Genomic DNA, 22,925 nt, shown 5'->3' with positions numbered 1-22,925 from the left:
AAGTTGTTGGAACTTTGGTAACATGATCAAAAGAGACAAAACTCTCAGTAACTATGTTGACACAAGTCTGGGAGTGTTACCTGAGCCAAGTCAGAAATTTTTTGATGGTGGCTGAGACATTCATGGTAAAGTGTTTCCAATAACTGGTTGGCTGTATGTCCTCAGAATGAATGCAGAGGAGGGTTTAGTGTGCACCATTTAATACTCTGTTTCTTCTTTTGTGTTGAGAGACCAAGACTGAGACAGAATCCATCTGTGCTCTATTAATCAGCACTGCTGACAGGTCTTTTACAAAATGTTTTTTGCAGAGTGTGACCCAGAAGATACTCACCTGGCATGACTGGCATTTGGGAAAACTGATGTAGACATGCTAAGAGAGAGGGGGAATGCCATTGTCCATTTTTAGTCACTTTTTATGGTATGATTATGTTTCTTAGTTGGTATGAAGGAGCAAGCTTTAGTAAATAATTTGTGAGCCTAGGACTGGTAAAGACATGCAAAAGGCTATGTGTGCTTGCAGTCCTCTTAAACACTGATTTTACTTTTCTGTGAAATATATTTAGGAACCATATGTTTGGAAAACATCTAGAGAGTGTATGTGAGAGAACAAGATGGTGCAAAATGTGTTCTGTGTAAGAAGGTGTTGCTTGATTTTAACCTTAAAATTATGCTCTAGTTGCAGATCCCTATTTAGAAAGTGAGAGTGAATACTCTGCTTCCTGCTCAGAGGAGGAGGATGAGGAAGACCAGAAAGAATCCAGCACTCTTTTATCAAGTCAAAAGACCCCAGCAAAAACTAAAACTGCATCTGTACCTCCTCCCAGAAACATTCTAGCCAAAAAAATTAAGGAGGACAAGATGGTGAGTGAGAAGAACGTATACTTCTGAGCCTGCAAGTGTGAAGGGATGTGTAGTGGCAATAAGTTGTCAGTGACCACACCTAACTGTGGGGAAGAACTGGTAGTTTAATTTCAAATCAAAAAGGCAGGGTGGGTTTTGCTGTTCTTCTGAGCAAGGGCTCTTAGACAGGCATCATGGGAGTGTATGGACTAGTCCAGTCTGTATCCCCAGAAGCTCCAGAGGGAGAAGTTCTAAAATGTTCAGAAGTGGGACATGTTGTACAGGATGAAGAAACTGACTCCTATAGCACCAAAAGAAGCATGCATTGCTTTCTAGCTTGGATTTCACCTTTGTTGTCTGATTTCCTTCCAGCACAAGGGATCCCCGCACTCCTTTAGATTACTCTGTTCTGCTATCTCAGAATCTCTTTTTTGTCTCTGTCTTGTTTGGCAAAATGCTGCTGTAGAAACCATTTTTACAAATATCTTCTAGTTTTCTATTCAGCTTCACTCAATGTCTCATATTGGCCATCCTCAGACATGTGGTGCATGGGAGAGGGGTAAATTGACAGCAGAAGTATGGTTATCTTTCTGTCTGTTTTTAGAGCAACCTGGTGGAGGAATACTTTGAAGCTCACAGTAGTTCTAAAGTGCTTACTTCGGATCGAACGCTGCAGAAGTTGCGGAAAAAGAGACTGGATCAGGTACACTTCCTAGTGAGCCACACAACTCCCAGAGAGTTTTCATTTCTTTGAACATTTCCCTCATCAAAATTCCCTAACGTTGCTGTTTTTACTTTATTTCTGCTGATTACATTCTCAGTGGTAAAACTCATTTTGGTAGTGTTATAAGCATTATGTTCCCTGCTGCTGCCTGGAACAGGGACAGTACCCAGTTTGAGCCTGGGACAGTAGGTGAAATGCGGGGAGCAGGCTCTATCCAGCGAGTGATAGTTAAAAGCTGCAGTTAACAGATGTCACAGTCCATGCAGAGGACTCATGATAGTTCGTTACTGTGATCTCAAAAGTGCAAAAACTCAGGTGACTCACTTCAGTCAACAGCAAAACTTTATTGTTTGCCCATAAGATGGCACACAATAGGTAGGGGAAAGTGAGAGGAGAAAGGGGAAAGGTAAAATAAAGTGAAAAGAGAAAGAGGTTTATAACTACCATCAATGTGAGGGTCCAAAGTCATGGGTCCAGTCCTGCTGGTCCTTCTGATCCTTTCTTGATCCTGGTGGGGAAAGCTCTCCAAGTCTTTTTGCTAGGGAGACATCTTTTATAATCAATTTCACGCCTGGTAGTGTCCAAATTCTGCCCCTCTCCCTCATGCCATGCACGAGTAAGGCTTTCACTCATGCTCTAGGAGGAGTAACCGAGGTGTGGTCTGGGCCTAAGGAGGCATGTCCGAGGCAAGGTCTGCCTTAGAGGCTTGTAGCTTTAGGCCACGAGCTGTGTTTTTGTGTTCCAAGGACATTATAATGAGCGAAGTTCACTAAAGGTTCATGGTTCCTTTTTGGCAGCAGTTGTGGTTCTTTGTTCTGAAGGAATAATCAGGGACAGTGGGGCCATCCACCATACTTGACAGGTACAGATGGCTGGTGCTAGGTACCCTCTTTCCATAGGACCTGCTCCTGCATGTCCATGGTGACCGCACAGGCTCAGTAAACCATTGTGCAGCAGGCCACTGCAAAGTCATGATAAGATGTTAGCCTGAATATTAGTCAAAGTCTTTTTAGTATACCAGGTCTTGATTCCTGATGACAATGATGAGACAGATAATGCTGCTTACACCAGTTTGCTTTGAGGGAGGAGAGGAGGAAGAAGGAGAGCTGTAGACACCTACTTCAAAAACTGTTGCCAAAATAACATTTTTGTCAATAAAATGCTATGGGGAATTTCAAGCTGTCTTGACTAGTTGTGTGTAAAGGAAATGGAGAACCCTTTTCATCTGAGCATTACTGAGTCAAGCCACATGCAGGACTGGGACTAAATTTTGTCACTTAGTTTGTGAAATGTACTTTGTCCCCTTTCAGTTCCTAAGATACAGGAATGGTCTAATGTTGGTGACTGAACTGCTTTAATTGTTTTTTTCCTGTGTGCCAGGGCTTTTTTTCCATATGACAGTTCAAAGCAAGCAGTCTCAGATAGGTACAAAAGGACAGGTGCCAGGGAAATATGTAAAATATGTGGAGGTCTCCTGTCTATTGTCCTGACTACTTTTTACACCCATCTGTATTTTAAAAAATGGCATCTCTGCTGCGGCGATTAAGAGACGGGACGCAGCCTGATGCAGGCCAGGTGTCCACTGTATTATGCAGAATTCTTCTTCATAAAACTAATACAACGCAGAAGCAGTTTACAACAGGAACCAGGGACTCTGTTACATCAATCTTCTATATGCCTGATGTCTTACACTCTCAGGTCATAACAACCACACATAATCAAATATCTGCCCTCCTCCAACAGCACTGCTGCACTGAGTTCCCATAGTTCACAAACCATCAAGGCCAACACTGTCTCCTTCTTATCAGTCCAGCAGTGCTTGGAGCTCGGCTTTCCAAGATTTAACCCTTCACTATGCAGATTGCCTGATACCTGCTGTTGTCTGGAATTGCTACCCAGAGAAACATCAGGATTTTAAACAAGTTCTGAGCACAAGCCCTATGAGGAGAAGCTGAGGGAGCTGGGATTGTTTGGCCTGGAGAAGAGGAGGCTCAGGGGTGACCTCATTGCTCTCTACAACTACCTGAAAGGTGGTTGTAGCCAGGAAGGGGTTAGTCTCTTCTCTCTAGCAACCAGCACCAGAACAAGGGGACACAGTCTCAAGCTGCGCCAGGGGAAGTTTAGGCTCGAAGTGAGGAGAAAGTTCTTCATGGAAAGAGTCGTTCGTCATTGGAATGTGCTGCCCAGGGAGGTGGTGGAATCACCATCCCTGGAGGTGTTCAAGAAGGGATTGGATGTGGCATTTGGTGCCATGGTCATGAGGTCTGTGGTGACAGGTTGGACTCAATGATCTTTGAGGTCTCTTCCAACCTTGGTAATACTGTGGTAACAGCTCTGGAAGGAAATGAAGGTTCTCAGTAGTAAATCTACTGCTGGCTACAATGAAATTGAAGGCTTGGCAGTTCTGTCTCGCAATGCTTTATGTTTGTCTGATAACACTGCAGCTGTCTTTGTGCTCTTTCCAGAGTAAACTGTCTTAATGCAAGGGAGTGGAAATCAAAGCTGTTAAAATTGAAAAGGGAGTAGGTTTGATGCCAGTTGTGATGCTACTGTGCTGTCATCCCAGCATATCTTTAAAGCTAAATTAATCCGTTGATTCTTGATGCTTCTGAAATACCTTTTTATATGTTTAGCTGTCAGATGTAAATTATTCCCTTTCTGCTGTGTTTCCTTTTTAAGGTGATGTGTGAGTATTCTCTTGTAGTGACAAACATGTCAGTTAGAGCCCTTGTTCCTGTGGGGATGGTTGTGGTGTTGGTGTCTTCCTGGTGCAGTGTGTGGTGCTGTGTAAGCTCTGAGCGTGTCCATTAGTTCAGTTGTGTTTTTCCCATATGCAGCAGGAGGAGATAAAAGACAGTATGATACTGGTTCTGGTTCTAGTTTAGCTGCCATTTCCCATTATATGGTTGCTGAATCTCTGCCTTTTTTCTCCAGTAGCAAAATTGTGCTTAGAGGAGTCGTCAGGGTTAAAAAAAAACAAACCACAGCTGAGTGCCCTGTCAGTGAAAACTATTCTGGTCCCTAACAAGAGAGCCTACTTAGAAGGGTATTTGTAAGGATTCCAGATATATGTCTTGTTTATTCTCAGCTTTGAATGACTGTCATCTTCTCTTCCTCACACAGCAAACACTGCATGATCTTTTGAGAAAAGCTCCCCTTGCCTATGAAGCTGAAATCAAAATGCTAAGCCAGCAACATGAAAATCTGTTTTCCAAGTGGATGCTGCAATTACAGTAAGTATCCAATGACAGGCACTGAATAAGCCTAATAATCAGGCACTGCCAGTAAACTTGCCCTCATGTCAACCATATTCTGTGGATAAATTAAAGAGTGACTTTTCTGCTCTGATTAGTAATTTAAAATTAGGTGACAATAATTTAGTACAATGTTTCCTGTACAGCAACTTGTATCTGACTGAATTCTTGACCTGAAAGCTTGAACTGAAGTGAGGTTGCATTCTGCCTGGCTAGTTTGTCTGTGCCTCTGTAAACCAAGCTAGAGGGCATTCACAAACAGGGAACGTAAGTAATGAGAAAATGAGGAATGTGACTGATGAGGAAAGTGTGCTTTGTGAACAGCAGCATATTTAGTAGTGATTAGTCCACCACTGCTATCTTTAGGATGTGGCTCTCATCAGTGATGTAGCACTTAACTTTGCCTGTTGTACCTAATAATCTAGGCATGAAGGAACCTTAATGCTGTTAGGAAATTTTTTCTGGGCTTGCATTTGATTTCATAGGAAGGAGAAAAGAGTAAACATCCAGGAAAGCAAATGGGGAGCTGAGAGCTGTGACATTTTGAAACACCTTAGGGAAGGCAGGTCACCAGCTCTGAGGTTAAGTACTGAGGCAGGAGCAGGTATTTGTCAGGAGAAAGCCTCATGGAAACATTGCAGGGGAGTAGAGTATACAGAAATTTGTGGTCCATGGGAAGTGACAGCGCATATGAAAAGGACATTAGCTTTGAAATTTGGAGAGCTGCAAGAAGGAGGTGTTCTCTTTGACTCAGTGGCAGGGTATCAGCAACAAGTCTGTAGATGAAAGTGAAGTCAATAACAATTGCTGAAGACCTTACCTTTGCTCATTGTTGTTTGAGTGATCTGATACTCTTCCTTCTGGTCAAGATTGTGATTTTCCTTCTCAAAAATTAATAAAGCTATGTGATTCCCTACCATGTTCTCTATGCTTTCCTACCTCTTTCTCTGAACAGTTGGGATAAGAAAGCGGTATGAGAATAGTGTAAATTTGCTTTGCAATTATGCCCGTGGGTCAGAGTAGAAAATCACTAAGGCTTTTTTTTTACCTCTTGTAAATGTTGTGACCCATGGTAAACATTTAATGTAATCACTGGTGACAGGGTGAATGTGAATGCTGGTTACTCTTTATTATATTATGTTGCAGATCTAGTCTCATTCTTGGACAATACCACTTTCTTCTATAGATCTTTTGCTAAATTTGTGGGCCTCCAGGCTGCTAAAATGCCTCTTCTCCTAGGTATGCCACATTTTAGATTTCTTACAGCTAACATCCTTTGCCAGCTGTGAGCTGAAGGTAAGCCTGGAGTTCATGAAGTACGAAATTTTTAGAGGTAAGATTGCAGTGGATCATTTTGCTTTATGAATGTATGGACCTAAAAAGGGACTTGTGCTTTTTTGATTCAGTGTATTTGCTCACTTTTCTGCAGCTTGGGTTTCAATATTGTGCTTTATGGACTGGGCTCAAAGCGTGATCTGTTAGAGAAGTTTCGTACCTCTGTGCTCAAGGATTCTGTACACCTTGTGGTTAATGGATACTTCCCCAGCATCACTATAAGATCTGTAAGTGTGGGAAAATCTTGTGGGCTTATCTAATCATCCTGTGTTACAGATACCTCTAAAGTAAAGTGTTAAGGACATCTGTTGCATCCTGTAGCAGCAGACTCATGAATGAAGAGCAGCTCCTACATCTCATTTAAGAGTTTAAAGAAATTAGCACATGCCTTTTCCAGAGAGTTGCAGTAATTCCTATCGTTAATAGATACCCATCAGTCTGTAGCCTTATTTCATGTCACTGTTTTGAAAGGGAGTAGAAATTTTTGGGTTATTTTGACTGTTTTAGGAGTTTGATGGTAAAAAATCAGATTGCCTCCCTTGTGACAGTCAAAGGCTTTGCTTCATATTTTTTGCACAGTGCCAGAGCCCTTCAGAAGGAACTGCTATTTTCTTTTTCAGATTCTCAACTCCATTACAGAGGAGGTACTGGACCATGTAGGAACCTTCCGCAGCCCACCTGACCAACTTGAATTCATCACTAAAAGATTTAAAGAAGGTAAAATGACTAACTTTATACATAAAAATGTTAGAGTTCGCTTTCTGTTAGGAGAGCCTGGACAGTTTCTTTCTCATAGTTTTCGTATCTGCAGTTACAGTTTCTTAGTTATTGTAGCTAGTATAGTTATAGTTTATGCCACATATAGGAAAACATACACGTACCAGGGATATATGTGCAAATGATACCAACCTGTTACTTTGGTCTGTATTCCTGAGTTTTCTAGAAAGGCAAGAAGAGGCTGGAACATATCTCCTATGAAGAACCCCTAAGAAAATTGGGGTTCAGCCTGAAGAAGAGGCAAGTCTGAGAAGACCTTATTGTGGCCCTTCAATACTTACAGGGGGCCTATAAGGAAGACGGGGCGGTCTTCTTAGCAGGGCCTGTTGCAGCAGGACATGGAGTAACCATTTTAAACTAAGGGAGGGGAGATTGAGACTAGATAGAAGGAAGGTTTTTTTGTAATGAGGGTGGTGAAATACTGGCACAGGTTGCCCAGAGAAGTGGTAGATGCCCCATCCTTGGAAAAATACAAGATCAGGTTGGATGGGGCTCTGAGCAACCTGGCATAGTTAAAGATGTCTCTGCTCATTGCAGGGAAATTAGACTAGATGACCTTTAAATGTCCCTTCTAACCCAAACCATTCCATGATTCTATAAGGAGGAAGATGTGAGTGCTCTAGGACAGAGACTTCCCAGTCCTTTAGCAAACTGAACTGCTCATCTGTCTTGCACTTAGCACAGTGCCTTTTGTGCTTTATTTGCAGTGTTTCTGTAGCCACACGTTTCCTGGTGGTGGAAGTCAGGAAAGGTGGTTCTCAGTGGCTGCTTGAGGACCTGATATAAACTTCACTGAAATCCACAGAACAAAGATCTCACAAACAATTTGGAATGGTAGTTGCTGACAGATATCAAGGCCTTTGAGCTTCTCTGGAAAATCAAGGCCTGATGGTCTTTCCATGAATTTCAGTATAGACTGGATTAAGGTTTTAAATGTGTATGGTTTAGGGGCGTGGTCATTTAAATTTAATGTATGCAACTACTGATATTAAGATGAAATAAAGGACAACAGCCTCAAACAGGCAGGTTAGAATTGGGTTCAAAAGCAAAACCAAACAGATGTTGTCATATGGAATGCTTGCTGAATTCTTTCTGAGTGTCAGATTTACTGCTTGTGTATGCATACAGAAATTGCCATAGAATCTTAATTGTGCATGGCCCTGGTGTTGTTAAGTGCTTACACTCTATTTCCCATCATTAACTTGTGAGTGTTTCTGGTGGGATTAAGTGAAAAAGATCAATTAACAGTGGTATGCACTTGAATCAACATAAATCAGTCCTTTGTAGTACACTGTAACCAATCTGACTGGGAGTCTGAGGAAGCTCTGGTTTCCCTTGGCAGACAAATATGTGTTCATTTGCACAAAAACTTGTTACTGCTCCAGGATTGTTTCAGGACTCATGACATAGCTGTTAAGAGGGAAAAGTACAGCAGCAACAAGCTAGCTGGAAATTTTAACAGCCTCCTCCCTGGGGGTGTTCAAGGCCAGGTTGGATGAGGCCTCGAGCAGCTGAGTCTAGTGGAGAGGCATCCCTGCCCATGGCAGGGAGGTTGGAGTAGATGATCTCTAAGGTCCCTTCCAACCTAAGCCATTCAGTGATTATCAAAGCTAAGTCTTTAACTTCCTTTGAGGACTCAGTGAAAATGACTTCCAATGAAGTTAGAATGCTTTAGATCCAACCCTTAATAGAAAATGCATTTTCATTGTGTAAGGGGAAGCTTAAGGATCTTAGTCATGTAACTCAAAAGCAGGTGAACAAACTGTGCTTAGACTTCCATCCAAAAATACATTTGAATGAGCTTGAATCTCAGGACTAAAGGTCATAGCTAAAAGGGAAATTCCTGGTAAAGCCAGAAGCAAGTGGAAAGTGGATTTTAAGAGAAAAGCTTAAACTGCATAAAGAACTGTAGCTGTGATGAGAACTGATAAATTGGGAAAAGGCCTTTTAGGTGCTCAGAAATACCAAGTATGGGACAGAGATCAAAATAAGCTTTACAAGAAAATTATTTCACGTTGGAGTGATGAATATGGAGCCTGATGGAATAGACTTGTCCTAGGCTGCACTGGGAATGGGAAACCACTTCATGTGCATTTTTTTTGACTGGTTCTCTGCTTCTTTTTTCTTTTTTCCTGGTCTTGCAGATTCATCTTTAGAACTCTATATCCTCATTCATAACCTGGATGGCCAGATGTTGAGAGGAGAAAAATGTCAACAGATCCTTGCACAGTTATCCTCTCTGCCTAGCATTTACTTCATTGCCTCTATTGATCACATCAATGCTCCCCTCAGTGAGTCCCCTTGGGCCTGATATAGCAAAGAGAGAAGAATCTGCATTCTACTTTGAGGCTGCAGAGCATGTTTCATAAGCTTATGTATTACTGTTGATGTGCAGAAATAGATCTGGTGATACATGTATGGTGGTAGCAGCTAGAAGCCCAAATTTTGACTGTGGCTGTGTTGCACCAAACTGTATAAATATATTGAGAACTGCCAGCCACTGATCAAATATACAAATATGCAAGACTCCAAACTTCTGGCATCCTTTGATTTAGGGACTTAACAAATGGAGGTTGGGTGTTATGTCTATCACTGCATCGAAACAATTTTATCAGTCAGAAATTCTTTGCATACTGCTGACTATGGAAGGATTTACACTGCATCTGTGAAGCTGGTATGAAAAAGTAATGTGTGCAAATGTTTTGTTGCAGATAATCGGTGTGCATGCGCTGTGAATTTCATAACCATAGTTTACTCAGACCCTGCAGTACAACTAAGTACACTGCAATACTGCTTACTGAACACCTTAGAAAAGCTAAATCTCCCAGTTCTGTCTGCTCTTTCTTTTCTTTGTCTAGTGTGGGATCAGGCAAAACTAAGCCTCTACAACTGGCTTTGGTATGAAATAACCACATTTAGTCCTTATGTGGAAGAAACATCTTATGAGAACTCCTTTTTAGTACAACAATCTGGATCTTTGGCTTTGAGCTCTCTAACGCATGTCCTGCGCAGTCTCACTCTCAATGCCAGGTAAGACACCATTTTACTTCATAGTAGCACTTGCTGAGGGTCCACTTCTTACTGGTCTACACCTAGCAGCAGGCAATCCCTCTTTTCTGACATGTGTTCAAGGTGAAGATGGTAGGACCTGGGTTCCAGTTGATGGGTTACTTTAAATGAACAGTGTTTGGGTACCAAGCCTTGTTCAGTGACAGAGTTTACAATTGACAGGTAAAGTTTTGGTCATGAGGGAAAAATCAGTTAATATATCCTAATAATGAGGGTTTGGGGCTTTTGGGGCTTGGGATTTGGTTGTGTTTTAGTTTGTGGTGGTTTTGTTTGGTTTTGGTTTTTCTTGTGATGTTCCTCTCTCCTCCTTTCCCCATTAGGGGTATATTCAGACTGCTTGCTCAGTACCAGCTGGAGAACAAGAACAACCCATCTTATCCAGGTACATACCCACATTTTCTCATCTGTTTGGGGTGTTGCCATTGCCAGATCAGTTATAGAAGCACTAGGTTTTGGTGTGCAGGTTACATCACCAGCAACAGAAGCACTGTTAACTGTTGGCTCAGTGAGACTCAGTGTTGGTATGTCTGACTGACAGGGAATCAGAAGATTGTCTGGTTTTGAAGGACCTTCTCCAGAATGAAGCTGCAGGTGGGGAGATTCAGGCTGGATGTGAGGAGGAAGTTCTTCACCATGAGAGTGGTGAAGCCCTGGAATGGGTTGTCCAGGGAGGTGGTTGAGGCCCCAGTCCCTGGAGGTGTTTAAGACCAGGCTGGATGAGGCTCTGTCCAGCCTGATCTAGTGTAGGGTGTCCCTGCCCATGGCAGGGGGGTTGGAACTAGATGATCCTTGTGGTCCCTTCCAACCCTGCCTGATACTATGATACTGTTGTCTACTTTGATGTTTAGGCATGACTGAGAAGAACATGAATTTGCATAACTAGCACTTAAAAGGCCAGAGAAAGACAGGAGATTCTGTTCCCTTGTTGCTCCTATCTAAGTGACTTCTGATGTGTCCCTGCTTTCAAGGATGTATGTGGAGTATTTTGTCACTGTTTCTAACAGGTGCTGGTGGGGGTATGTCTAAACACGGTAACAGTACAGAAAGTTGGAAGTGAGGTAGAGCAGTCCAAAATTAAGGGAGATTAATCACATTGGGAAGTGTGTTTAAAGTGCTATTAAAATAGCTTTAGACAAACAGGGTGACAGGAACATTAATTTAGGTGATTTCCATTAATTAACTGAAATATTAGCTTGGCTGTATACTTGAAAGAAGTGATGATACTACTATAGTCACTGCAGTCTGAGTCAAAGCAAGATTTTTTAGGCGGAGGTAATCTGTGGTGTTAGACCTGGAAGAGTCTGTGAATTTCTTATTCTTGTTTTTTTCTATCTTCAGGGCTGTCTTTCCAAGATTTCTACCAGCAGTGTCGAGAGGCTTTCCTTGTGAACAGTGACCTGACACTCAGGGCACAGCTGACAGAATTCAGGGACCACAAGCTCATCCGGACCAAGCGGGTGAGTTGGGGGAAGAAGATAATTCTGGGTATTGATGCATCTCTGTCCATGCCTCCCATTCACCAGGACTCTTCACAAGAACAGGGGTCTGTAAAAATGCAGTGTGCTTTGGTTATTCAGTAACCTATAGGTCTCCTCTTCCTGAAGACCTTGATAAGTAGTGAACTCTGGAGCTTTCCAGTCTGCTTCCAGTAGTTACCTGTATTTGCATGAGGGAAGAATATGGGCTAGTCCTAACAATGAGGCACTATAGCAGTACTAGATATGGATGTGTAGTCTGGTTGACATGCTGGAGGGTAGGGATGCCATCCAGAGGGACTTGGACAGCCTGGAGAGGAGGGCTCATGAAGCTCACCAAGGCCAAGTGCAAGGTCGTACACTTGGGTTGGTGCAATCCCAAGCACACACATAGGATGGGTGAGGAATGACTTCAGAGCAGTCTTAAGGAGAAGGACTTGGGGGTGTTGGTTGATACAAAACACAACATGAGCTGGCAGTGTGTGCTTGCAGCCCAGCAGGCAAACCATGTCCTGGGCTGCATCAAAAGAAGTGTGACCAGCAGGGTGAGAGAGGTGATTCTCCCTCTACTCTGCTCACTTGGAGTACTGTGTCCATTTCTGGTGCCTCCAACACAAGGACATCAGGCTGCTGGATTGGGTCCATAGGAGGGCTATGAAGATGATCAGAAAGCTGGAGCACCTCTCCTCTGGGGACAGGCTGAGAGAGTTGGGCTTGTTCAGCCTGGAGAAGAGAAAACTCCAGGGAGACAAGTACCTGCAGGGGGCCTACAAGAAAGCTGGGGAGGGAATTTTTACAAGGTTGTGATAGGACAAGAGGGAAGGGATTTAAGATGAAGTGGGGTAGAATTAGACTGGGTATTAGAAATTCTTTACAATAAGGGTGGTGAGACACTGGAACAGGTTGCCCAGGGAGGTTATGGATGCACCCTCCCTGGAGGTGTTCAAGGTCAAGTTGGAAGAGGCTTTGAACAACCTAGTCTAGTGGAAGGTGTCCCTGCCCATGGGGATTGGAACTAGATGATCTTTAAGGTCCCTTCCAACCCAAACCATTCTGTGATTCTATGAAATAGAGTGTTGAGGAGCTGCAGTGTCAGACTAGCATGGCCTAGCAGAAGATTTCTCATCTATGGACTTTGCTCAGTGTTTGTCCTTTACCAGTGTTGCTCTAGTGAAACTTAATCCTGGTTTTTATCAACATCATCCCTATGACCGCTGGCCAGCATTCACCCAGACTGCGTGTATCAGTGCTGTCTGGTGGCTTGCACTGCACTGTGCCTTGGTGCTAACAGACTGTGTGTACCTGTCTGTTCACAGGGAGCTGATGGTGTGGAATACTTATTAATTCCTGTAGATGACGGTACCTTGACTGACTTCTTAGAGAAAGAGGATGAAGCTGTGTAACGTCTCTCTGTTCTCAAAGCATCTATAGCAATTGCTCTCAAGGGCTGATGGAGAGGGGCCTGTACTTGGATATCTCTCCCCAAGGCTGCTGGACCACTTATTGAAATGTAGTAATTGTAATGAACAATGATGCTTGTTCAACTACTTTAGGTAGTTTGGAATGATGACGTCTGTGAGTAAGGCATCTCCTGCTCTGTAGATTTGTCTGGTGTGTCTCTTAGCTCAGATGAAGCCTTCTTCATATCTATGCAGCCAGCCTTACAGCCAGAAAAATGAGCTTGGTAAGACTGTGCCTTCTGCTCTCTGCCACACCAGGCAGGGGGGTTTGGCTGGAGCAGTTGAGAAACGCAAATCACTAGATGGTCACAGCTTTAGTTTGTACCTAGGGGTGCAACTTTTATCTCAACTGAGTGCTTTGCAATACTCCTTTACCAGTAGGACAAGACTAGCTTCCAGTGTATGAAGAAGTCAAGATTTGTAATGCTAAGAGACCTGCCCTGACTGCATAAGGAGAATACTGGTGGGTCTGGGATGCTGTGGGTAATTTCTGGCAACAGAACTGAAGGACTTGTCCCAAACCTGAATCCCTTTATAAAAAGATTTAGATAAACAGAATTGTGGCGGATTCAAGCTGTTGCTTTTTGTGAGGGTGAGAGAATCCATCCTTTTTCCATCTGCTTTTGAAGTTGCAATCCAGGAATATGAAGAGGCTGTAAAGTGTTTTGTTTATTTTTTACAAGCTTGACTGTATATATGTATTTTTTACATTAGGAGTGTCCACCGATCCTGGAGGCCTTAAATGCCATTTATAAGCTCTCCTTTTTTTAAAAGTCCTTAGAGGTCGGGAGACTGCTGAAGTTTGACAGCTTTTCTTCACTTTTGTTCTCAGGTATGTGGGAGTTCCAGCAAGTGCAGTCTGCCAACCAGACTGCAGGGACTCTTTATGTCTAATGTTTGGTACCTGTGTTACAGTTCAATGTTCAAATCAATCAAATAAAGTACTTTAATAATTTTCATTAGCTTGTCTTCCATAAAATCTTTTTATGCTATAGGATGGTGGAGATCTTTCTGGCAGTTGTGTGAAAGCCTCATTTTCATTATTATGTCAAATATCTCTGCAGATACTCATGCAGTGTGCAGAAGATTTCAAAATACTTAGTAAAAGCAGTTTGCCTGCTTTTTAATACCAGTGTATAATTTGAAGAGAACCATAACATCTCATGGAATATTGTTATCTGGTCTGTGAGAGGAGCAACAGACAGGTTTCTAGCCTGAATTTGTTTGTATTGAAAACACAGGGTACCTAGTTACCCCAGTGACAAATTAATTCTTCAAATACAGAACCTCATTAGCTTTGCTGGACAGTCTGATGAGGAAAACTGGCACATGCCAGCAGTTCTCTTCAACTTCCTCCAGAACATTTTCCAACTAATGGTCTCTTTTCGTGGCCCTTGCAGCAATCTGCATTTTATAGTCTGCATTCCAAAACTTTGCAAAATGCATGTACCTATCACTACTTAGGTTACTGTCATTTACTGTTATCAGGAGATTTATTAGCTAAAAATACCAGTGACCTATACTGACATGATTGACCATGACTGCAAGAGGGTAGAATTGCTGTGTAAGCTTAAAACTGGAGATGTCAGGTTTTTATATTTTACTCAAACCAATCCTTGAGTATCATGGTTATCAAATATCTAATAAGAGTAAATTCATTCAAGTGCAGCCCAGTAATTCAGGAAATCAGCCTTCTATAGCCCAAAACAAGCATTTATTTACCCGACAGAAGACAAAATACATCGCAATTTCAGGGGAATATAGAATACCATCCTTTTGTTCTGAATCAGTTCAGAGCATCTTCATTAAGCTTGCAGTTGACATCATTGAAACTCTTGACTGAATTCTCTCCTGGCTTTTTTTTTCCCTTATGCCACCTGGAGGGGATCTCTGTCTTTCTCAGACACAATTATGTTCACTTTGTTCAATAGGTGGATAGCTAGCATGTCACGCAGCTCTGACAAGAAGCCTCGCTCTGTGTTACTGTGCTCACACAGGATAACACTTATCCCATTGGCAACTGCATCCAGAATGTCATGGTGGGACATCTCTCCTGCCGTTTTAAGAGAAATGCCATGTAGGTCACTAACAGTACAGTTTAGGTAACCAGCTCTTTGCTTTGTATGCAGAATCTTAACTAGAAGCTGGGGAGTTGTAAGGGGATACAAACCCTGAGGGGGAGTGTGACACCATCTGCTCAGTGCAAGAATATAAAACACCCCTAGTGTCCTTTGAAGGGGATACATCCCCCAATCACAGCTGTGACAAGCCCTCTTTGAATAGTGGTAAATTCCACCACTTTGGGCAGGGAATAAGGGTGCACAGATTGTTTTGGAAGTGAACTGTCGGGATGTTACAAGGGTTGCTTTGTTGGAGTAGAGCAAATGGGAAGACTGGCAAAGAAGTTGTTTGAGGGTCAGTTCTGCAGGGCTGTATGTAAGGGGGAGGTAGGACATGCCTTGCCATGGAACTTGCTCAAGTTGAGTACTACAGAATGCAAGGCAGCCTGCACACTTTCAATCAAGCTGTAGGGAAGTAGGTGTCCCGCTGCTGGAAAAAAGGATAATGGACTAAGTGTCCCTTTGGTCACATACACCACAGGGTTCCTGTGGAAGATTCAGTAGACTACATTATATTCCCTTTTCCATTAGGAAATTCTGTAGGGAATGGAGAAAATACCTTGTATTGTGCCAAAGGAGAAACACTGAAGTTTGCAATTGACTGCCATCAGCACTGGTTATGTGTTGAAATAGTGCATATACAAGCAACGTTTTAATTCATATAACCTTCACTCTGCTGTACAGCCTGTGCCACATTATCTCTAATGTTAATTATTATAATGACAGAATAACGTTTCTCAGTTGTAACAGGTAATACTTTCTGGCCAAATGTTTCAACAGCCAATCAACAATTTCCTTTTGATTTTTTTTTTTCCTAGCTACTTTTATATATGTATATAGCAACATAATCTTTTACCTGTGAGATAGAGGTCTGCTTCTGTTCCTTTCAGGATACTGCTCCCAGAACCAGCACACAGAGCAGCTTTCTTTACTGGTGATTCTGCAGGATACAAGGTGCCACAGTTAAACTCTTTTCCCTTTGTTCAGCACTCATGTCTGTATTGCTATTAATTTCACAGTAACTACTACCTTGATTTTAGGGTCAATGTCATGGACCTGTAACATCTCTGGTAACACAGAAAATTCTGTGTACCAAATACATGCAGAGATTTTTTTTTTTTTTTTTCCTCATGAGGTATGAAAGTTTGCAGAAAACAACAAGATGGAGGGTGGCTGCTGCCTAGTTCTGTCCCAGTAGTTAGGTTTCTGAGCCCTGTAATAGGCTGTTTCACTTTCCAGGAGACTCATGTAATGATGCTGCTAATGCAGCATTTTACTTGTGAGATATACTGGTTCCTAATTTTTAGCTCTCAGAAGGCAAGCTGAGAGTTGCTCTGTGCCATTAAAAATCTGGCTGTTTGCTACGATTGCTGATTCCAAGCCATTGCATACAAGATAGTGAGAGGAAATGTAATTTTCCATATATGTTACATTCCCTAGGGAGAGGGGACACATGACACAGAGTTTTCAAATCAAATTAAGGTTTTACAGTATGTTGCCATGTAGTTATTGATTTAGTGGAGTCACACCACTGCAACTCCACGGCAGACTTCAAAATAGTCTGAGATTTTCTGTAGTGCAACTGGTACAAATTACAATAGCTGTACCCCTTGGAGATTAGGATATCTTACCAGGATAAGAGGATGTCTACTCTACATTTTGCTAGTGACCCACTGTCTGAGCTAGATAGTTCACCTTCTTTGCCACTATTTTTCTTTCATCGAATCATGGATGGTTACATGTTCATAAGGATAGAATAAAGCATCTTACTATTTTAAGGTGCTATGAAATTTAACATTGTCTCCAAAGGTAGTGTTACAATTAAATGGTATGCATTTGTGCCTGATATCCTGAGGGGGAAGAGAATCTTAGTCATTACACAAATTACAAAAAATAGTGTCTTGTATTCAACTTGTGCTGTCCCTTCTTCACAGTGATAACTGGCATAATATACAACTTTGAATTAAAAACACAGATCAGATTCTTTTTATGTGATTGACTCATGTAAATTCTAAAAGGTTGTTTCTTAACAGTGCTTCACATTACTCAGGAGAAAACCTATCTATGGCAGAAGTATTTCCCACACTCATGCATACATACAGTCATGCTCCCACTTATCCTTGAATATTAGTTCTAATGAACAGTCTTACTTGCAGGCCTGCTTACCTAGTGTCTTGCCCACTCCCATGGCTAAGCGGACATGGGGTAATTTTAGGTGGTTCTTAACACGCTCAATTATGTCTGACAAAGAGACTGGCTCGCTCAGTGTGCACAGACGTCCCATTCCATTATGGGGAAGAAGAGGCTGAAAGAAAGTGAAATGACTGTGAGAAAGCTGATTGCAGAAGTTTGCATCGCTTTCCATACTGTACAAAGACGATTCAGGAATGCTTCTGAACGTCACAAAAACCACCTATGTATGCTCTTGAATGTGACGTACTAGCTACACAGGCTATTGGAACTGATTTAAGAATTAGTACAGGCCACACAGCTACTTTCATTGTCTTAGAAAATATGAATGGCTTCAAATCCCCACAAGCTAGTATTTCAGAGCACTGATGGGGTAGCATAGGAAATCTGTGATGCTACTGACTATTGGATTTCAGCGTCTGGGGCACTCAGCTCGCACAAGTAAGACATTCAGTGCAACTAATACATGATTTTGTTACCTTTTGTAGTAAGAGAATCTCAGTCTTGTGATAAAGGTTGTCCTGGGACAATAACGCCACCACCTCCAACAGTGCTTTCTGAGAACAGTTCAAACTGACTCGTGTTTGCTCCTCACCTTCAACCCTGAGGAAAGATATGCTTGGTCCTTGCTATGGAACTAGATAAAATTTCAGAATCATATGAATATAAAACAAAGCTACTCTATTCCATTGGCTATTCTATCACAAAGAAAGGTAAAAAAGAAGGTACTGTAATAAACCTAGCCTAGTCTAGTCAAATCTTTTGAAAGAAACAGATATGAGTTTCACTCAACTGTCCTCATCAACCTTCCTGTTAATACTATCCTTTACCACCTCATATTAATATAAGCAATGCTACACTGAGGTTTCATAGTTTCATAGTTTCATTCAGGGTTGGAAGGGACCACAAGGATCATCTAGTTCCAACCCCCCTGCCATGGGCAGGGACACCCCACACTAGATCAGCCTGGACAGAGCCTCATCCAGCCTGCTCTTAAACACGCCCAGGGACGGGGCCTCGACCACCTCCCTGGACAACCCATTCCAGGGTTTCACCACTCTCATGGTGAAGAACCTCCTCCTCACATCTAGCCTGAATCTCCCCACCTCCGGCTTCATTCCATTCCCCCTAGTCCTATCACTACCTGAGACCCTGAGAAGTCCTCCCCCAGCCTTCCTGTAGGCCCCCTTCAGATACTGGAAGGCCACAATTAGGTCACCTCGGAGCCTTCTCTTCTCCCGGCTGAACAGCCCCAACTCCTTCAGTCTGTCCTCATAGGAGAGGTGCTCCAGCCCTCTGATCATCCTTGTGGCCCTTCTCTGGACATGTTCCAGCACCTCCACATCCCTCTTGTAATAGGGGCTCCAGAACTGGACACAGTACTCCAGGTGGGGTCTCACCAGGGCTGAGTAGAGGGGGAGGATCACCTCCCTCGACCTGCTAGCCACACTTCTCCTGATGCAGCCCAGGATCTGATTGGCTTTGCGGGCTGCAAGTGCACACTGAGAGCTCATGTTGAGCTTTTTGTCCACCAGCACCCCCAAGTCTCTCTCCTCAGGGCTACTTTCCAGCCAGTCACTGCCCAGCCTGTATTTGTGCCTGGGATTGCCTCGACCCAGATGCAGGACCCTGCACTTGCTCTTATTGAACTTCATGAGGTTGGCTTGTGCCCACCTCTCCAGCCTGTCAAGGTCCCTCTGGATGGCCTCCCTTCCCTCCAGCGTGTCTGCTGCACCACACAGCTTGGTGTCATCAGCAAACTTGCTGAGGGTGCGCTCAATGCCACTGTCCATGTCACCCACAAAGATGTTGAACAAGACAGGTCCCAGGACTGATCCCTGAGGGACTCTGCTTGTCACTGGCCTCCACTGGGACATGGAGCCATTGACAGCCACTCTTTGGGTGTGACCATCAAGCCAGTTCTTTATCCATCTAGTGGTCCACCCATCAAACCCATGTGTCACCAGTTTGGAGACCAGGATGTGGTGCGGGACAGTGTCGAAGGCTTTGCTCAGGTCCAGGTAAATGACATCAGTTGCTCGCCCCTCATCTATTAATTTTGTCACCTGCTCATAGAAGGCCACCAGGTTGGTCAGGCAGGATTTGCCCTTGGCAAAGCCATGCTGACTGTTCCCAATCACCTCTTCACTATTCTTTTGAGCGAGTAGTGACTCCAGGAGGATCTGCTCCATGATCTTTCCAGGCACAGAGGTGAGACTGACTGGCCTGTAGTTCCCTGGTTCCTCCTTCTTACCCTTTTTGAAGATGGGGGCAATGTTTCCCCTTTTCCAGTCTGTGGGGACTTCCCCAGACTGCCATGACTTTTGAAATATAATAGAGAGGGGTTTAGCAACCTCATCTGCCAGTTCTTTCAGTACCCGTGGGTGTAACCCGTCGGGTCCCATGGACTTGAACACTTTCAGGTTCTTCAGATGATCACGAACCTGATCTGCACTTACAATGGGCAGTTCTTCCTCCCCATCCCTGGCATTGTCTTCCATAACATCAGGAGTGTGGCTAGAGGCCCTTGCAGTGAAGACTGAGGTAAAGAAGTTAAGTACCTCAGCCTTTTCCTCATCACTTGTGACCATGTCACCAGTTTCCTTTCTGAGGGGGCCCACACCTTCCCTAGTCTTCTTCCCATTAATATACCTGTAGAAGTTCTTAGTGTTCCCTTTAATCTCCCTGGCTAGATTCAATTCAAACTCTGCTTTGGCTTTCCTAACCAGGACTCTTGCTGCTCGGGCAGCTTCCTTATATTCCCCCTGTTCTAGCTGTCCTTCTCTCCACTTCCTGTAGAGTTTCCTTTTAAGTAATAGTGTGTCCAGTAGCTCCTTGCCCATCCAGGCAGGCCTCCTAGCATTCTTACCTGCTTTTCTCTTTGTTGGTATACAGAGCTCCTGGACACAGAGGAGGTGGTCCTTGAATACTGACCAGCTGTCCTGGGTCCCTCTTCCCTCCAGGGCTTTGTCCCACGACACTTTGGCTAGCAGATCCCTGAAGCGATCAAAATCTGCATGCCTAAAGTCTAGGGTCGTGAGCTTGGAATACTTCCTCCTGATTGCCCTGAGGATGTTAAATTCAACTGCTTCATGGTCACTGCAGCCAAGGCCGTCTATGAGCCTCACATTGCTTACCAGCCCTTCCCTGTTGGTGAGAACAAGGTCCAGCATAGCACCATTTCTTGTTGGTTCCTCTACCATTTGGAGGAGGAAGTTGTCTTCTATGCAGTCCAGGAACATCCTGGATTGCTGGTGCCTTGCTGTGTTGTCCCTCCAGCAGATATCCGGGTGGTTGAAATCACCCATGAGGACCAGGGCTTGTGACCTGGAAGCCGCTTCTATTTGCCTATGGAGGGCCTCATCTGCTTGGATCTGCTGGTCAGGTGGCCTGTAGGAGACCCCCACAGTAATATCTCCTTCCCCTGTCCTGCCTTTAATTTTAACCCATGCGCTCTCAACTAGCTCATCATCCCTCCCCAGTTGGAGCTCCACTGATTCCAACTGGCTATTGACATAGAGGGCAACACCTCCTCCTCTCCTTCCCTGCCTATCCTTCCTAAAGAGTTTATACCCATCTATCCCTACATTCCAGTCATGGGATTCATCCCACCAAGTACTGTTACCCATTTAGTGTAACATTAGTTATAAGGAAGAGGATGATTATTCCTTCGGTTTCTAGATATGTTCCTGAAAAAAACAGCAGCGATGCACAGAGCAACAAAGTGATTACAACAGTAAAATACAATTCTCGCAACTCTACTTCAAGCAGCAGAAAGAATACAACAGTAGAGAGTGAGGTAGATACCTGACAGGAAGAGTGACAAGACAGGAGATCTCTTGGATGGTTTTGATTTTGGACAGCACTGTGTCCAGATGCTCAGTGTTGTTTGCACAGAATTCTACCCGGTGAGTGCCCTCAGCTGGATGGCTTGGGGCAGCTGATGGACGCAGCGGGATGGAAGTACAGGCACCTAAGAAAACAGTACGAGATTACTGCTGAGTAAGTATCCTAATACCGATTTAGCACATACCCTAAATAAAAGCAAGAAGAAGATGTGAATTTTGCACCTGGATCCATTTTCTCTGACAGGAACTGAGGACTTCTTGAACTATTGTTGCCATTATGCACAGTCTATTTTAAGTGCAACAAAGCTGGTGGATAGACATTATTCATCATTCTTAATGCTGTTTTATGCTAAGAACTGTACAAAACCAAAACTGTTCCTGGTTTGAAAATCAGGCTGGAAAAGACAGCAGTTTTCATTTATGTGCCACAACACAGGACAAAAATCTAAACGAATTTCAGATACTTTCAGTCCTTTGCAAACAGTGAGATCTTGCATTCCATAAATTAATGGTGGTGATTCAAAGTCAGTGGTTTAAACTTTGGAACCAAGACAGAAAATAAATATGCTGCACCAGCAGATCAAGTAGTTCTGTCGTGCATCTGGAAAAGTCCTCTACTGTTCATATCTGGTATTCCTTGCCAAGACAAATTCCCTAAAATATGTTTAGGGTACTTAGGAGTACTAGAAGGATAAAAGAAAAGATTTCCTCAAAAGAAAGGAAAATGAGAGAAGGTCCCCACTTAAAGTAGCACATATTGATACACACTTGTAACCTTTTGCTTGTGTGTTTCTAACAGAATCTCACCAAGTCCCTTTGTGAGCCAGTTATTGACGCCATGAGGTACGGCATCGTATGCAGTATGTGGAGAGTAAATCCCCATTCTGTTCTCCAAGGCTCGGACCACCAGCCGTTCTTTCCAGGTCTTCCACGTTACCCTTTTGAGTGGTGTGAATATAGGAGGGTGGTAAGAAAGAATAAGGTCTGCCTTCTTCTGCACGGCCTCTTCCATCACCTCCTCAGTGAGATCGTTAGTGAGGAAAAGGGTGTTCACAGTGTGGGGAGGACTTGGTTCCACCAGCAACCCCACATTGTCCCAGCTTTCAGCCAGAGAGAGGGATGCAAAGTCATTCAGGGCAGAAACGACATCCCTGAGATTCATGAAGGAGCGTGAGGGCACGCAGCCCAGACCACGTATGCAGAGAGACCGGCGAACCAGCTGTGTGCCGGGCAGCAGCATGCAGCTACCTGCAGAGGCAAGAAAAGGCAGCAGTAAGCCTAGACTGAAAAAAAAAAAAAGCACAGCTGAGAGTGTTCAGGCTGCGAACACCGGCCCGCTGGCAGCAGGGAGCGCGGGGGGCGCAGGCAGCGAGTGTACACTGCCTGCTTCTGGAGCTCTCCTGGTTAGACACCATAAATAACCCTGCACAGTGGTGCGAGAAACGTACGGAACTTCATCAACCTTCACAAACCGGAAACCGCTCGGCGTTCATTCTCCAATGAGGGAGGTGATGGAGAAAGCGGGACCGAGACAAGCAGTCCTGGGGCCCCGCCAGCGCCTCCGCCTAGGCCGCTCGCGGGGACTCGTACTCACCTCACGCCAGGGCCGGGCTTAAGCGCGAGATCGGGCCTGCCGCTTCCGCCGCGCCAGCACCCGCCGCGCCGTTCCGTGCCTTACCGGAGGAGGGCTGCGGCGACGGCTGTCCAGCCCCTTCCTGCCCGCGTGTGGGGAGCCGAGTTGCGGCTTCCTGGCGCCTGGCCCCAGGTTTGGGTCCAGGCTCGTTAGGTGCCTACGAGGCCTGCGTGAGGCCAGGCAAGGGTGAAGGCACCCGG

At 44.0% G+C, this 22,925-nt stretch overlaps 2 protein-coding genes across 4 annotated transcripts in view; one reads left to right on the top strand and one right to left on the bottom strand.

The window, feature by feature from the left end:
- The window catches only part of LOC137441182 (hyccin 2), a 74,121-nt gene extending 60,225 nt beyond the window's left edge, over nucleotides 1-13,896 (top strand). For both annotated transcript variants that reach the window (XM_068138255.1, XM_068138253.1), the window contains 10 exons: nucleotides 677-861; nucleotides 1,445-1,543; nucleotides 4,688-4,797; nucleotides 6,248-6,380; nucleotides 6,774-6,870; nucleotides 9,075-9,221; nucleotides 9,789-9,960; nucleotides 10,320-10,381; nucleotides 11,338-11,456; nucleotides 12,791-13,896. In XM_068138255.1, coding sequence (XP_067994356.1) covers nucleotides 677-861; nucleotides 1,445-1,543; nucleotides 4,688-4,797; nucleotides 6,248-6,380; nucleotides 6,774-6,870; nucleotides 9,075-9,221; nucleotides 9,789-9,960; nucleotides 10,320-10,381; nucleotides 11,338-11,456; nucleotides 12,791-12,877 — 1,211 coding nt within the window. In that variant the 3' untranslated portion in view covers nucleotides 12,878-13,896. The remainder of the gene's footprint in view (nucleotides 1-676; nucleotides 862-1,444; nucleotides 1,544-4,687; nucleotides 4,798-6,247; nucleotides 6,381-6,773; nucleotides 6,871-9,074; nucleotides 9,222-9,788; nucleotides 9,961-10,319; nucleotides 10,382-11,337; nucleotides 11,457-12,790) is intronic.
- A 542-nt stretch (nucleotides 13,897-14,438) lies between these two features.
- NIF3L1 (NGG1 interacting factor 3 like 1) lies at nucleotides 14,439-22,802 on the bottom strand. Of its 2 annotated transcripts, none has more exons than XM_068138267.1 (7): nucleotides 22,687-22,802; nucleotides 21,900-22,340; nucleotides 21,052-21,217; nucleotides 17,724-17,847; nucleotides 17,221-17,359; nucleotides 15,911-15,994; nucleotides 14,439-14,987 (listed from the first exon to the last, which is right to left on the bottom strand). In XM_068138267.1, exons 2-7 carry the CDS (start codon nucleotides 22,330-22,332, stop codon nucleotides 14,803-14,805), a joined length of 1,131 nt encoding a protein of 376 aa, XP_067994368.1. In that variant the 5' UTR covers nucleotides 22,333-22,340; nucleotides 22,687-22,802; the 3' UTR covers nucleotides 14,439-14,802. The 2 variants fall into 2 exon arrangements, with proteins under 2 accessions (XP_067994368.1, XP_067994367.1); XM_068138266.1 differs by lacking the exon at nucleotides 22,687-22,802 and adding an exon at nucleotides 22,541-22,555.
- Between the last annotated feature and the right edge of the window lie 123 nt (nucleotides 22,803-22,925).

The sequence above is a fragment of the Melanerpes formicivorus genome, unplaced genomic scaffold (assembly GCF_026170545.1).
Source record: "Melanerpes formicivorus ecotype bairdi unplaced genomic scaffold, bMelFor1.0.p_v2 SCAF_5, whole genome shotgun sequence".
Classification (NCBI taxonomy): Eukaryota; Metazoa; Chordata; class Aves; order Piciformes; family Picidae; genus Melanerpes; species Melanerpes formicivorus.
Note: the sequence above shows the minus strand (reverse complement) of the source record. Positions and strands in the feature narration are given on the sequence as shown.

Coding starts and splice junctions, on each gene's coding strand:
- NIF3L1 (XM_068138266.1), bottom strand. Junction 21,218..21,899: donor CTGGCTCACAAAGGGACTTG/GTGAGATTCTGT, acceptor CTGTTTTCTTAG/GTGCCTGTACTTCCATCCCG. Junction 17,360..17,723: donor AGATTCTCTTACTACAAAAG/GTAACAAAATCA, acceptor ACTTTCTTTCAG/CCTCTTCTTCCCCATAATGG.